At 40.8% G+C, this 16,772-nt stretch overlaps 1 protein-coding gene across 1 annotated transcript in view; it reads left to right on the top strand.

The window, feature by feature from the left end:
* Positions 1-412: 412 nt before the first annotated feature.
* ITGA4 (integrin subunit alpha 4) overlaps positions 413-16,772 on the top strand; it is a 37,364-nt gene continuing 21,004 nt past the window's right edge. The window contains exons 1-11 of the mRNA XM_084524825.1: positions 413-840; positions 926-1,047; positions 7,960-8,066; positions 8,161-8,290; positions 9,531-9,598; positions 10,276-10,405; positions 13,133-13,218; positions 13,537-13,596; positions 13,688-13,825; positions 14,316-14,427; positions 16,601-16,695. Coding sequence (XP_084380951.1) covers positions 650-840; positions 926-1,047; positions 7,960-8,066; positions 8,161-8,290; positions 9,531-9,598; positions 10,276-10,405; positions 13,133-13,218; positions 13,537-13,596; positions 13,688-13,825; positions 14,316-14,427; positions 16,601-16,695 — 1,239 coding nt within the window. The 5' untranslated portion in view covers positions 413-649. The remainder of the gene's footprint in view (positions 841-925; positions 1,048-7,959; positions 8,067-8,160; positions 8,291-9,530; positions 9,599-10,275; positions 10,406-13,132; positions 13,219-13,536; positions 13,597-13,687; positions 13,826-14,315; positions 14,428-16,600; positions 16,696-16,772) is intronic.

The following is a 16,772-nucleotide window of genomic DNA, read 5'->3' as shown; positions in this document are numbered from 1 at the left end:
GCCGAGGGGCAGGAAGGCTAGCAGCACAGACACGAGGACTTTTTCAACTTCCAAAAGGAAGGCACAAATCTGACCGCAGTTTCCCTCCCTGAGGACGGACCCGGGCTTGGCTGGATTTCCACGCCGGGACTCGGGGCAGACGCGCTCAGGGGAGCGGGAAATCCAACGCGCCAGGGCGAGGAAGCCGGCGAGGACATTTTGGGAACAGCCTCCCTCTATCTCCCAACCCCATCCCCAACCCGAACACCGGGCAAGGGGCTCCCGGGGGCCGCGGGGAGGCCCGAGGGGGAGGCTCGGAGGCCGTGCCCCGTCCTGCAGCACCCCTGTGCGCGGGCGGGGCGGGGAGAAACCCGATCTCCGCCGCCTGAGGAGGGCGAGGGGCTGCCGCGGCACGGGAGGAGGCGGCGGCACGGCCGAGCGGTCCCCCCCCTCCCCTCCGCAGGGGACACCCCGCACGGCTGCGGGGACTGAGGGAGGGAGCCGCCCGGCCCGGCTCGGCTCGGCCCGGCGGGGAGCAGGGCGCGGGCTGCCCGGTGCCGGGGCAGGGCAGGGCAGGGCAAGGCAGGGCGGGGGCGGCGCTGCCCCTCGCCGAGCAGAGCGGAGCGGAGCGGGGAGGCGGGCGGCCGGGTGCCTGCGGCCGGCAGGAGCCATGCGGAGTTGCGGGAGGGCTGCGGGCCGCGCCGCCCCGTTGCTGCTGCCGCTGCTGCTGCTGCTGGGGCAGCGCCTGCCGACGGCGCGGCCCTACAACCTGGACACCCGGTACCCGCTGCTGTTCCGCGGGGGCACCGGCACCTTCTTCGGGTACTCGGTGCTGCTGCACAGCCACGGCGAGGAGCGATGGTGAGTCTCGGACGGGGCTGCCGGGGGGGGAGCCGGAGCCTGCAGCCCCCCCGCGGCCCCTCACGCCGCCGTCTGTGCCCCGCAGGCTGGTGGCGGGCGCCCCGCGGGCCAGCTGGCCGGCCAACAGCTCGGTGGACAGCCCCGGGGCCATTTTCCGGTGCCGGATCGGGAGCAACCCTCACGGGCAGTGCGAGCAGCTCCAGCTGGGTGAGTGAGGGATGGAGGGAGGAAGGGAGGGAGTGGGCGGCGGGCGGTCTGTCGGTCTGTCTGTCTGTGCCTCCGCTGCCGCTCTGAGAGCAACCGGCGACCACCATGGGACCAAAGGCGAGCCCGGTGCGGCTGCCCCATCGGGCCGGACCGTAGGGGAGTCCCGCACCTCCCAGAGCCTCGCTGGGGAGTCGGTGCCTCCCCTCACGGCTCTACGTTAAGCGGCCGCAGCTGGCAGAGGGGGCTGGGGCTGGCACCATGTGCCCGGCCATCCCTGCGCGAAGCCGCCCTGTGGGAGCCCGGGTGGGCGCAACCCGCTGGGTAAATCCTCTTTCTGGGCACCAAAACTACTCGTGACCCAGGCAGTTTTTCCAGCTCCTGTGTTAACCCAACTGCTCTCTGCTGCCACAGTCCCAGAAGGTGTAACTGGATGTGTTTTTCTGGTACTTGCTCAAAATGAGCACGCTTTGCGATGGGTTACCGTGAATATGCCTGAATTGCCTTGGGGTCTGTTCTTGTCCTCCTTGCATATGGTACCTTCACTCTACCTCCACGCTGCATGTTAAAAGTTTCCTGAACTTTCTCTCCCGCTGTAACCAAAACTATCTAAGCCGTTAAAACCATGAACTTGCTGCCCAGTGAGGATAAGAAGCGCGGGAAAGAGTTTTCAAAATATTTGAAACCAGTGGAAATGATAACGCACCATGAACTGATGTGCTTTGAGGACAGAATGCAGGATTCTGTTACAAAAAAAAAAGTTACAACAGTAATTTCTCTAGAAAATTAGAATTGGTGGGTTCTATCAACTTTTTTTCTACAGACGGAAGCAAGAGTTATATTTTGTAACTGAACTACAGAAAACTAAGATACAAGCAGTTGCTCGTGGAAACTGCAATTAAAGTTATTCCAGCCCAAACCTCTTTTTTTTTTTTTTTTTTTTTTTTCCTGAGTGATTTCATTCCAACATCAGATCTATTGGAAAAATAATATATAAGAAAGAGCTTTCTTCTCCAATTGCTTGTTTAAGAGGCTTGGAAAAGCCAAAGAAGTGACTAAATGGGTAAAAGAGTATATGCTAAAAAGGCATTAAGGCCCTACTGGATTGGAGGCTAAAACAGCCCCTCACTGTGATGAGGCAAAGGGTAGTAAGGTTTTAACTTCTTTGAAAGCTGCAATACCTCTGCAGTACTTGACTTATTCATTTAGCCAGTGGAGAGACAAAAGCCTCTAACAAAGGAAATTGGTAGGCTTTTCTTCAGTAGCTTAGGGGTTTCTAAATGAAACGGTGCAACAGGTGAACGAAAATGTTTATGTGGTACCAAGGGCTTAGTTTAACACCACTTCCGTCCCTGGATTTAGAGGTTGTAGGTTGCGCAACAATGTTTACTCTCTTGTCCTGCACTTCTAAAAACAGTAATACCACAAGACGTTTTTTCAAAATGTTTGTTTTCATTAGTGATAGGTGACATCTTTATAACACTAAGGTACATCAACAGTATTTCTGAAATCACATGGGTCCTTCAAAAGTATTTCTGAAGTTGCATAGGTACTTCAGAGAAGTGTTCCACTAAAACAAGAAGTAAGGTCAATAAAGAAGCCAAACCATACTGTGGTGCATGAGATGTAAATGAAGTAGATTAGTATCTGAGCTTCGTTATGTTTCTGTCATCCTGCTGAGCGGTCACAGAAATACACAAGGGAATTTGCAATTGCAAAGCTGAACTTAATTATCTCCTGTCTAACTCATTCAGGCTGTCAGCAACTTTGGGACATAATGGTTTTATCAACACCATGTCTTTCTGTCAGTGACCTCCTTGTTCTTTTTTCTGCTTGGATTCTTGCCAAGTTTGGATTCTGAGCTCGTAGAAAAGGATATTTTTCTGTGAAAAATGTGCAGGGATATATTACACTGCTGGGACAGGCAAACTGAGAAATAGCCATTTTTATCTTTCTCTTAAATACCTGGATTCACATTTCTTTCAGTAAAAGAATCTCTGAGGTAATAAGTTTCTGATCCTCTGTCATAGAAATATAGAGCTGACAACAGGCAACAGAAGTCTTATTTGTTTTTTTCCTTCTTCTGAATGTCAGAACTCTGTAATAAACAGATTTGAAGTACTTAGACATAAACATGTTAAAACACTTTGTTGCCATTTTTCACTAAAGTAGCCTTGAAACTGGCTTAACTAATTAATGAAGGATTCATGCACAATTAAGAAGCCTCTGATCACATAAAACTGTTATTATGTTTTCTATGTCACACGTTTCTATGTGATTGCTCAATAGAGAAAGACTTGGTTGGAACAGTCTTATGCTACAGTCATCCAAGCATCCGAAAATAACTCATCTAGGCATACTTTAGAGAATTTTACTGTTGTTCAGAGTGTCACAGGGATGTGGGCTGGTTTAAGAACCAAGGGGAGTCATGAGATACACTAGTAAATGTTTGTCTTCACAGACCCTCATTGAAACTTTTAAATCTCACTGTGATGGTTGAACAGTGGAGCGAAGTTTTCAGTTGCTTTTCTAGTTCTAGTACTTCTGTCAGTGGTTTCAAATATTCAAGTCTACTGATTTATTCATAATTGGAGTATTTTTCGGTGATGGCTTATGTTAGATGCAGAGGCTTGTAATCCATCTGTAGGCACAAATACAACATAGAATGCCTCAGGTATGTTACTCAGAACACCATCAGTCTGCTAGCTTGTGTTTCAATTTCAAGGCCTTGTCCAGGTCAGTTTGGGGGTAGTAATACATTACTGCAAGGGGACTTGCGCAATGTTCTTCAGATGTTTTGACCTGTTACATTTTGGACTTGCAAAATGTTACAGAAATTCTTCAAGAAAATTGCTCTCGTATTTGTAACTGAGAATGATTAACTGGACAGCAAACTAGTTACAAAAATTGCCATCAAGTGTAAACAAAACAAAACAAAAAGTTTCAACTACAAATACATACAGTAAACGCAGTGCATGTTTTTTTAAAATCAGGCCAGCAAGCTCTGCCCACAGTATCAGCCTTCCACCCTTCCAAGAAGTCCCAGCTGCAATTAACCTATGAACAAATTGCCCTCTAGCTCCCCCAGCTGAATCGTTACAATGGAAAAGTGAGCAGTTAATGGCTTTCTCCAAAAGGCAGACCTGTGTTTCTTCAGCTTTGATTTCAGTAAGTTTTGCCTTTGATACTTTGGCTTTTTGATCTCACTTGCATCGATTATACTCTGCCAGTGATCTACTTGGAAATGTCCTTACTGTGGAAGGAGGACAGGACATTCTGGGCCTCAGCCTGTTACAGAGTAATAGAAGCAGTTCTCATGTAGCTGGTGTGTTTTGGTGGAAGTGGTTCTGGGGGCATTGGAAGAATAAGACTTAGCAAATCGCTGAAAAGAGAGAAGATTGCCTTGGGCAAATGAAAAGAGTCTGGTGAGGCCCTGACACCTAGGAGCAGGACATCAGGAGGCCTGTCATCTTTGCAGTAGACTTTGTAGTTTAATCAGTTAGCATTAAAGGAGTTCTGGGAGGATAAAAAGGATCATGGGAGGCTGTTTGGCATGGAAGGCACTGGAGCGAGTTATATAAACCTGGTTTCTCAGATGACATTGCAGACATCTGTATTAGAGTCCTTGAGGCCAGAGCTAGAAGTGGCTTTTCAAGTTCTGACCTTATTTGTATGCGATTATGCTGTTTCTGTGGATGCGTGCAGCAGGGATTATAGCAGAAGTGTATCTTCCAGCTGTGTAATGTACACAGACTGGGCAATTACTTATCTCTCAGTGACTTTATGACAACGCGTGCTCCTTTTCCCTGAGGCGATCAAGCTGCTGTGTCCTTCTGAGCTTATGCAGTGCTGCTCTGTTGCTTGTGCAGAATGCAGTGTTTTCTCTTCTCATTAGATAAAGCCTTTGCAATGTCCTACACGGAGCAGGGGCTCATCACCATGTTGAAGATGCCAGGCTCACCCTTCTCTTGCCCATAAAGGCCTAACATTTTTAAGGTGTTTGAATACTTGCCAGGCAGAGGAAGAGAGGAAACATAAGGCAGCAGATCAGCTGAGGTCCAAAGGGAACCTGCATCAAGAACATGTGGTGGAGCCCAGGGAAAAGGGAATATAACCCAATGAGCAAGAGTGAATGGTGGTGCTTTTTTTGTTACGGGCCTCTGAAATGCATATGGGAATGCATCGGACACTGGATCAAGCAAAGCTTCCTTCTGTCTTCGACGTTAGCTGGTTTTGCTTGACTTTCTGACAAGAAGGCTCATAAACCCTCCAGAGATCTAAACTTATGACACTGGTCTGCTTTCATTTTTCATTTCCTACAAACTCAAATACACTATAAAACAAATCCCAAGTAAGTCCTTGTCATAAGAGGACAGAAAGTATTGCTGGAAAGGGAGTTGCCAGAAGGGGCTTTTCTGATTTAAGGGTATATTAATTCCTGCATGTGGGAATGTAATGGAATTTTGTTTTCTGAGGAGACTTCATTTAGATTAACATGCTTTGTAATTCATGGAAACCATGGAAGTCACCTCCCTTAGGAAGTGAAGTATTCTAAATGAAAATACCAAAATTAAATTCCCAAACTAAATTCCAAAATTGTCTCAAAATTGCTGCAGGATGGGAGGGTAGAGATGTATTCAGTATATGGAAATTCATGTCCCTGATGTTAGCAGTGTGGGAGAATTCAGAAGCTTATCACTCAAACCTCAGTAACTGATGGCCTGCGGAAAAATCAACTTCTTTGTAGTAGATGCTTAAAGTAAGGCATTTTACTTCATGCTTGTTTTGAGTAAGAGCCCACATGTTAGTTACCATTGCTCAGGTGACCTACAGATATTCATTGAAGTCCAGCAACGTAAGTTCTCTTGGCCCAAAGACAATTGAATGTGATGTCATTGTAAGTGCTGAGCTTGGTTCCTATTTACAGGGACTTCACATATGTATATCCTCGGTGTTGTGGGGAAAAGCACATGGGGGAGGAGGAAGTGGTAAAGAGGAGATGAAGAAGGGTCAGGTGCCTCTTCATCCTGTGAAGGGAAGTGTTTTAGGAAGAAGGTAGAGCACAGTTGTGTTGGTCAGTGTGCATCGTCCTCACTGCGGTGTGATGCAAGATTTCTGACTGCTCTGCTTTGGTCTTTCCACCAAAACAGGGTGAAAAAACAGTATTTGGAAAATGAAGTAGAGTAGAAGTAGCATGGAAGAAGAAAAACTCCTTGCAACAGTTTCTTCACACAGCTGTTCAATGCTAGGCCTGTCACAAAACTGTAGGGAACAAGCTCCGAGAGAAGGATGACTGTTGGCTTTTATTCCTGCAGCTGCTTCTCTCCTGAGTGTTTTGTTTTGGTTTTGTATTTATTTATTTTTTACTGTGATAAAGAATTGTCTTGATACCATGAATGGGGTATTTTTGGTTTTAAAAAACAAAAAAAAAAAAAAAACAAAAAAAACACACAAACACACTCTGCGACATCCTGGTACAAAATTATTTAAAACAGTGTTAATTTTAAGGATGTGTACAGCAAAGTCATTCATCTGTCCGCTGGTCACTGAATAGACTAGATAGATGCTTTGTTCTGTTTCCATACTTACTCAATATTGGCAGTTGTGTCTCCTCCAAAAGAATTTCAACAAATCCACTAAATTAGGACTGCATTTATTTAAAGTGTCAAATGACAATAATAAATTTCAGCTCTGATGGCAGTGCAGTTTGGGGGATGGAGGTGGATTTTTTTCCCCTCTCAATGTCACCTGTAGCATTGGTCCTCTGATCTGTATTGGCGCCATCTTCTGGGTAACTGCAACAAAAACTTCAAAAGTTACGGTTCATCACTAGCTGTATTGAGTCTAGGAAAGTCTTAAAAGTTGTACAGAACAACTTGTTCAAATGACATTATGTGTTTCCTTATTTTATAAGCATTTTTTTCATAAGCTGTGTCATGGAGATGCATAAAAAATACCGTTCAGTGTGTTTATTCTCCTGAGCATGTAGTAGGTACTACTAAGAATGAAAAGCTTTCTTTATATAACATAAAATACTTTTACATGTGTAGCTTTGTCTTACCATAGGTAGTCCTGATGCATTCTAGGAGGAAGCAAATATTTACTAGCTTGGTAGTACTGTAATCTTTTGGGGGAGTTCGAAGAAATTTCACTATGTTCTCTAGGGTTTTAAAAATTGACTCTCCTTAAGAAGAAGAAGAAAAAAAAAAAAAAAAAAAAAAAAACTATAAAACTAGCAAATAAAAACTACTAAAAATACAAAAGAAAGAGCTACTGCTAAATAAATGCAGCAGTGCAAGGTGTACACAGGGCAAGTAGACACAGTGATTTTATATCCCCTGTAAAGACTGCAGTGGTATTACAGCACTTTACTTGATAGCCATTTGCGGTAGAGATAATTTTAAGATCTGCTACCAATTGATACATAGTTTAGAAAGAAGTTGAAGAAATGTTTGTTTTAGGCTAGTTTTTAGGGGTACTCAGGGGTACTACTTCTGTTTATAAGAAACCTTTAGGCTGAAGAACACTTGAGAAAACAACCCTAGGATAGTCTCATTATTACATAATGAATATTTCATTATGATATAATTTATGAAAGAGAGGCTACGTAAGAAAAAAAAAAATTCTTAATCAGATTGAGTGTAACATCATTTTCTATCTTCGTTTCAATAATGACAGAGAAGCCAGTCCTCACTTCCTAACCTGCCCTGTTCAGAACCAGCACGCTCCCTTTGGCTTCATGCAACCCTACCTTTGCTCAAGCATGTGAAAAGTATATGCAACCAATGCAAGACAGAGATGGGGTCAGGTCCACCAAACTGGGACTGCCTGAGTCTCCCCATAGAGCTCTCCTGTTAGCCACCACGTGGCCTTTCAGCTCATCCTCTGTTCAGCACATTGGTCTTTGTGTCGTAGGCAACCCCAACGGAGAGCGCTGTGGGAAGACCTGTGTGGAAGAGCGCGATAATCAGTGGCTGGGCGTCAGCTTATCAAGGCAGCCAAAAGAGAACGGATCTATTGTTGTATGTATTAACCGTTGGAGCTGCGAGTCCATTTGTCAGACCACCTTCATAACTGTTATGCTTGTGTGTCAAACGTCATGTTTTTTATCCATAGGCTTGTGGACACAGATGGAAAAATATCTTTTACATAAAAAATGAACACAAACTGCCGTACGGTATTTGTTTTGCTATCTCTTCTGATTTTCGAACTGAACTGAGCAGAAGAATATGCCCGTGCTATATAGGTAAGCAGAATGCTTGGGTCCATTCTAGGGAAGGAAAAGATACAAAACTAAGAGGTGCAGATTTGTGAGAAGCCTGTGTTACTCTGGGCAGCATTTCTGCAGCCAAAGGCTTGAAGACAGTGTACTGATGTTATAAACCCAACCTGTGATATAACTTTGATAGTAAGATGTTTATCACTTTTAGGAAAAATTGCTTTCAACAGGCAAAACAAATAGTTTAAATCAAGCATCAGAATACTTGCTGATGAATACTTGTGGTTCCTCAGCACAACACCGTGTCCCGTGTCCAACACTGTGCATCCCTGTTCCTACATCTCCTCCTGCCAAGGCTACTGCCATGGCACAAGACCTTAGGCAGTCCTTCCTCAGAGGACTGCAGGAGCAGAATAAAAGTCAAAACCATAAACTTTCAAACAAGGCCATCCCTGCCTTCCCTTGCATGCATCCCTCCCATCCAGGAGAACAGTCTTGTGACCCTGTCCCTTGCCAAGGCAAGAGAGAGCTGACAATCTGCCTTCTTCATGCAGACCAGTAGAGTAATGCCATCAGACATCCCGCTGCTGGCTTTGTGGACTGCTCGGCATGTTGGTGAAATCATGTTTTTCTCTTCAGCAGTGCTCAGGTGAACAGATCTAGGGATGAGACAAAGGGAATCCTGATGGAGGCAGTTAGCAAGGAGAAGAAGGAAAACAGAGCTGGGCATGTTGGATGTAAAAACAGCTACTGAGGATATTAGGTGCCAATGTTTCTAAGATATCCATATTACAAGCCCTTCAAAATCTTAATGGAGCACTGGGGCAATTTCCATCAAGACACGTAAGCCTGTCAATCAGATTGCCTGGATTATACACTGAGTGGAAGAGAGGAGTTGAGTTTATCCATCTGTGCTGCTCAATTTATACTGTTTCACTTGGTGTATTACTTACTTGGAATCATTTAAAAAGAAAACTATAATCTTTCACAAGATTTCAAAGGCAGCTGTGATCAAGTGATACATGGTGCTTTGCATTTGTTACAATAGGGTATTGAAGCTAAAGGCTATACCAGGGAAAACAGTATTTTTACTTTTATTACAGAACTGAAAACTGATTTTTTGTTGTTGTTGTTGTTGTTGTTTTTTTTTTTTTTTTTTTTTTGGTTGAGTTTGGTTAAACTTGTCTCAACTTCTCTTTAAGACTTAGTACTAAATTCTGAAACTGCATGTTTCTCATCCTCTTTAATATTTCTTGCCCATACCCAGATCATGTGCGAAAGTTTGGAGAAAACCATGGGTCATGCCAGGCTGGAATATCTAGTTTTTACATTGGGGTGTGTATTGAAGATACAAAATTTCTCACAGATGTATGTAAATATACACATATGTTAAAGTTGTATGTGAACACAAACATTAGCACTGCCTTTGTTGTTGTTGAAGAAATAAGATTCATCTCATTTCTTTTTAATGGAATCTTAATAATACTTGCATGATAATTCCCAAACTAACCAAGAATACTTTTATATTCAAAATTACTTTTATTCTGGAATTAAAAGTCAAAATTACCTTTCAGGGGTAAAAAGCATGCATATAACAGAGTATGAGGTTTTATTGTTCTCTTTAATCTATTTCATATAACAGTAATGCTAATAAGGCTTACCTTCTTGCTTTGCAAAGTAATATTCTGTATTTAATCAATGCTGCACTCTAAGCACTCTAAGTTTATGATTTCTAAAAAAAAAAAAATAAATCATTTTGAGATGAAACTGTACAGTTTGATGCTCTCTTTCAAAATGTTCCCAGATCAACGTTTTTCAAGAAGCATATTTTTAGAAAGTCTGAAAAATGGTGTCTGTGATCTGGTGGTAATCTTGGAGCACTGAGCTATATACATCTCCAGTATCGTTTCACTGAGTTCACAGGAGATCTAAAGAGAAGCATTTGACTTGTTTTGCTATCTTCATGAATACTTAAACGTGAATAACATAGCTATGTTTTATTTTTCTTTTAGGACTTAATTATAATGGGAGCCCCTGGATCATTTTATTGGACTGGTTCTGTTTTTGTATACAATACAACTGCAAATACAATCCATGCTTATACAGATTCAAATAACCAAGTGAAATTTGGCAGTTATCTAGGTACTTCAAACATTTAATACTTTATAAATATATAAATCAAAGTCTAAGCTAAATAGTTGATCTTGAAGTCAGTGCACAGTATTTCTCAGTATTTGTTATGTTAATCCCAGGAGTGACATTTCTATAGACATGCTCTGATTTTTGTTAAATATTGTAAGGCTTCTTCTGTTATTTTCACATGGAAGCTTTTCAAACATTGTTTCTGTCTCTATCATCTCTGCACTGACTTTCCATCATTTCTTGCTATAGAAGGGGGAGAGATGCTTCTGATTAGTAGCAGTTTGCACTTGGCTCTTAAGTCTGAAATACTTAAATGTTTTTATAGCAAAAGATGTGCTTTCACATGTAACAGAAATGTAAAAAGTTTATTACAGTGAAGGCTGAAAGGAAACAAGACCTAATTATATTTTCAATAAGGGGGAAGCATGCTATGATCTTAAGAGACTGACTTGCCTCCAATCATAATTTATTTTTTTATTCCTGCCATATCTTGGTCTGGATACATGGGAATGCAAACCTCACATACAAACATTTACAATGAAGGCCACACAGCTCCTATACATGTTCCTTTAACCCAGTGGTTAGCTGGATTTAGTGCTAGAATTTGTAGGGTTGTATGCCAGAACCATCAACAACTTTAGTTTTCACACTACGCGCTAAGACTATCTGTCCTTCTTGAACTGTTAAGGAAGACTGCTTTTGCCTGTGGCCTTTTTTCTTTTTTTTCTTTTTTTTTTTTTTTGCGTTTTCCCGTTCATAGATCTAGTTCATGTGGATAAACATTCCTTTTTTTTAGTCTTTTGGCAATAGGAAGCAGGCATAAATTATGAAATAAATATTGGGAAATATAAAATGTCTAACATTTTAGAAGTCAGTACTGAGCCTTGCAAAAGCTGCAGCTGGGCTCTGAGGAAAACTCAAGCAAAAGATGCTGGGTGTAAAAGGTGATTAGATACCCAGATCAATAAAGTTAATCAGTAATGTTTCTAACCTTTCATAGGACAAATTAAAAATTTTAGAGGGTGCCTACCACTAACATTTAGTGGCAAAATATTGCACCTGTCTGGGAAAAAGCTTATCCAGATTTCTCTCCTGCAAATATAAGGGTGAGAATCTCTGTAATGAATGAATAAACTCTTTGACAGCCAAAAACCAAATATAGGCAAGTGGTTAAAAGCTTGTATAAGAACTTTTCTGGGGAGCAAGTGGGGAGAGGATTAGATAAGTTGGTTTTACAAATCAGCTGGGCCTGATGTAAGAGTAACCTGAGATACTTAACAAAATCCTGTAAAGAAATCACAAAATAATTGATAGTTTCTTTTAGGAATCTGAGAAAACTGAGAAGTCAATATAATATCTATCATTAAAAAGGGAGGCAATGAAAAGCCAGAGGATTTTAAGGTAGTAAGCCAATCTTTAGTAATGCAGAAGAGGAGATAATACTGGGGTTGGAAATAAAATCTTGTTGGATTATGCCTTTAAATTTAAAGGGTCAATTACGTGATTTCCCCTCCTCCCCCTAACGTTTGAATGCCACAATAGAAATCTGTGTGCTCTGATGACGACAGTTTCTTTTGGTGACTTTATTTTTTTAAAAGTTCATTTATCAATAACAATTATAAATATTTACACTTCAGTAAAACCAAAATAACTATAAAATAAAGATCAGAGGAGGTAAACGAAGGTTCATCTAGTCAAGCTTAATTTTTTGGTTGAGTATGTAAAAACTAGGTATTGACCTCTAAATGATAAATTGTCTTGTTTGCATATTTTAGCTTAAAATATGAAAATAAAAAGCTGGCCTTAAGAAAGCTTGAATTCTAGACAGCTGTCTTCACAGATGAAGGATTTAAGGCCCGTTCTTATCTGATCTGATATGATTTATCCATTTTCTCTGTGTGCTGTGAAAATCAACAGAAATTCAGTAAATGCGAGAGTAGCAGAATATGTTAACTGTCTTTTCTGTTTCAAATTAGCCTTAACACATTTTGGAAAGAGTAACAATGACTGGTGTGGCTACAGATTAAGGCGTCAGCCTTCAGTTTGCAATTCTGTGGCTGGACAACTGAACCAAAATATGGTCCCGGTTGTCAAGCGCTGTCTCTACGCAGACAAATACTTTATGTGGATCCAGTTAAAAAAGCTGATGCAATGTTTTCTTATTACATAATTAGACTTTGCTGGAGACATATTAATATGTGAATAAAGACAATAAGCTGTGTTTGTATATATATACATATACACATACACATACAGGTGTATGTATATGTGGACACATAAGTACCCCCGCATTTCACCTCCTTGCAGTCCGGTTATAAGAATAATTGAGTGAGAATTGAATAAAGTGCATCCCTATTGCACTGTATGGACATGTGATAGTTTTTATTTGTATTGCAGTATGAATAATCACCGAATGATTGTAGAATATGAATTAACAAAAGATGTTTGCAATTTATTTTGGAGACTTTTAAAGTATAGCAGATAATTTAGATCCTGGGAAGAAATAAGTGTTTCTGACACTTGTTTCTGCTTGCTGGAACTTACTGTTTGTATTGACCTTTTGTTTATATTTAAAAATGTTCCTTTCTGTTTTCATTGCTAACTTGCATGAGTTCTGAATGTCAGACTTGCAATAATTTGTGGTGTTGACAGCTTTTATACGTCATGTTCCCATTTTTTTCTTTGTATGGTATTGACAGTATTGAATGGTGCATTTGTAATTTACAGGATACTCTGTTGGTGCTGGACATTTTCTGACATCAGACAGTACAGAAGTAATTGGAGGGGCTCCCCAACAGGAGCAGACTGGTAAAGTAAGAGATTGTTTATAGTGTTGTTCAACATTCTTCCATATACTCACACATGTTTTTTCAATCTAAATTAGCATAATAAAGGCAAGTGTCAGGTAATGTGGTTTTCTCCCAGGGAGAAAAGTCGAAGGAAGGAAGGAGGGAATATAGTCTAGATAACACTGCTGTGAACTATGGTGTTAAAGAATGGGAACAGATGGGAAAAGCAAGTAGTGGTACCTTGTGATAGCTGATTCTGTAGCACATACTGTAGAGAAAGCACAGGACTGTATTTCATGTTACTGTTTGCTGAAGGAAGCTTTTGTTTTCTTTTCATTTTAGGCATACATTTTTAGCATTGAGAAGGACCTAAATATTCTATTTGAACTAAGGGGTAAAAAAGTAAGTCTTTCTTGCTACTTTTCTGCACCTTAGAACTTCTAGCATGTCTTCCCCAAAGTCTGAAATAACAGGATTTCTTGTTTGCACACAGCTTGGTTCTTACTTTGGAGCTGCAGTTTGTGCTGTGGACCTGAATGCAGATGGCCTCTCAGACTTGTTAGTTGGTGCTCCAATGCTAAGTACCATCAGAGAGGAAGGACGAGTTTATGTCTATATCAATTCAGGTTCTGTAAGTATTTTCTCTTAAAAAATAAAAAAGAAATAAAATCATAATAACACAGTTATTATAGTGTAACAAGCTAAAAGAAGAGATTTCTTCTCTCTTATACAGTATTTCAGAATAAAGCAAAAACGTTAGAACCACAGTGACAATCTCAGCAGGACTGTGTAGCGCAGCTGCAAAGGGTAGCTCAATGAACCTCAGTGCACACAGGTTTCTCAGAGCAGTAAGCCCTTCTACTCTGATACAGGCCTGCTGCTGTTTGTAGCTGTTTGCTATGGGAACACATTGCTATTCTCATTCTCAAAGAACAATTTTCTTATTCTTTCTTGTTCTTAGGCTAAATATTGTTAGAACTCTTTGATAATGCTGACTTCTTCGCTACAGTGTTGATTAGGAATACACGCTAGCATTCAAGATAGTTCTAACATTTTGAGCAGTGTTGCAGGTCACCTGGAAGAGCCTCTGTTAATTTGCCATTGACTCTGTTTTCCTTCAGGAGGCAAAGATGGTAGAACTGGACATAGAGCTCAGTGGGAGTGACTCATATGCAGCCAGGTTTGGAGAGTCCATAGCCAATCTAGGAGACATTGATAATGATGGTTTTGAAGGTAAATATAAAAATTAAACACTTGGTTTTAATTCTTGCTGAGATGTGGACCGTCACTATAAACAAGTGGATTATTGAAGGCTAAAAAGACTGAATTGCTGACTTGACCATTCCTTTCTAGGCCACTGACTTGAAATACAGTTGGGTAACAGTCACTGATGTGTAATAACAAAAGATTAGCTTTTGTCTCTTTAGTATAGGTGATAATTTATTCTACAAATTTGGGTACTAGTAGAATCCCTAATGCAGGATCAGGCCCAATGTTTTTATCCATTTTGTCATGGTTTCACACAAATAAGAAACGGTCAGTTTGTTTGGAAATGCAGCATGTATTCCCCTCCAGCAGAGGTGCAGGCACAAAAAGGCTGTGCAGGGACAAGATAAAAATACAGCCGGCATTGTCTGCTGTTCAGAAATTCATAAATGGTTTCATTTTTTCCATCAAAAATTGGACTGGATGCAGGGAGCTATTATCCTGTGTGCAAAAACTGTCAGCTTTTACAGGGCTGTGTCTTTACCAAGTTCACGTCTTTCTTCACGTTTATGAATAACCCTTTATATTTTCAGTTATCATCCAGGGTTCTTCTTTCACTCTTCACTTTGTCTTGTGTTCTTGATCCCACTCTGGAATCTGCAAAGCTTGTAACAGTCATTTTCTTCTTATCTGGTCTCCTTTTCTCTAACAGAGTCCACTTTCTCCTTTAGAATCTGTTTCTTTATCTCTTGCTAGAATCCCTATCTCCTGTTTTACAGTTATCTTGACAGTTTTACACACAAGTTTTGGGATTTGCCCCCCCCCAAATATTTACAAACTGTAAAGGAAAGTAGTAGCCAACAGTATGACTGGGGAACAGAGAAGTAAAATCAAATTAATAGCAGCATATAACAAAGTAGATGTATGAGAGAATATAATGTAAAAGGGGCATCGTAAAACTGCAGGGGCAGTCGAAGCAAGTGGATTAGCTTTTGAAGAAAGCTAAACATTGAAAAGAATAAGTGGAAGCGATATTGAGAGTGGCAGTAGGAAAAGAAATTTCCATGTAAGAAAAACAGCTGGAAGCAAAACATAAAGAGAAATCGGGTGCTAGAAACCATTTGTCTATAGTAAGTAATAGAAAAGCACAGCAGAGCTTCAGTGATGTAAGCCTTTTGTATCAGCCCTGTGAAGATAATGGCGTGCATGTTGGTGTAGAATCTGACCACCCCCAAGAACATATGTTTAGTTTTAATTAGACAGCACAACTTGGCTGTCCTATTTTCATCTCACCAGTGGAGAGACATATTTTGTGTGTTTTAGTCACCCAAGTTGTGGAATCAGTCAATGTGGATTCAATCAGAGAGCTGTTCAGCTAAACCAAATCATCAGAGCTTTGCTTTTCTCGTGATTTTGGTTTGGTGCTCTGTATGGAGTATTTATTTGTAGATAGTTCTGTTTTATTTGTAAATGAAACTTCACAATTACTGATTCATATGGGTGAATTTTAAGATGTAATAACGCATTTCCCCCTGCTTTCTGGTGAATGTACTATGGCTATTTGAAACCTGAAGCTTTTTGAAGTTTTCGCAAGGACTATTACAAGCACTTTTTTGCATATTTGTATGTTGACACACTCTGCAGGTATTAGATCATCTAAGCATAAAACATACTCCTTTGTACAAATGGACCACCTTCATTTCCATGTTAAATGCCCGTTCAAGCCTGTTATCAGCTGTTAAGGACATTTCAGAGAAAAATAAATGGTTCATTTTAGTTAATGTAATAAGAGCACTTCTATTCTTCTAAACTTCAGTGTTTAGTCAATTTGGGAATAGCAGAATGCAGGAAAATCGTCATAGTTTCAAGAATAAAAGGCAATTGTTTTTCAAGACCACAGTTGTTTTAGCTACTCTCCATGATAGCCTCTTAAGGGTCATATTCAGAATTTATAGGAACAGACTTTTTATTGCAGAAAATTAGTGGCACAGGATCAGTTAGCACTTACTCTCCAGAAACACAGTACTCCAGGCAGTCAAATTATTTAGTTGATCTGTATTGTTTTAGATTTCCTTAATGTTTAGCACTTGCTTTTGAATTCAGTCAAATGAGTTTGGTCTGGTATGGTGTGCATTGTGATTTGGATTTCTTTAACTGCACCTTGTTCAACTGTTTACTGTAAAATTGGTTTTTTCCACAGATGTAGCAATTGGGGCTCCACAAGAAGATAATCTAAAAGGAGTTATTTATATATACAATGGTAGGAAAGATGGAATAACCCCAACATTTTCACAGGTATGCTTTTTCAGTGGAAAACAACCAATTCAGAAAAACCTTAAGTTTAGATTGAAGAGGGTTTTCCCTTAATTTAG

Source organism: Aythya ferina, assembly GCF_964211825.1.
Source record: "Aythya ferina genome assembly, chromosome: 6".
Classification (NCBI taxonomy): Eukaryota; Metazoa; Chordata; class Aves; order Anseriformes; family Anatidae; genus Aythya; species Aythya ferina.
This window is presented reverse-complemented; position numbering and strand designations above follow the sequence as displayed.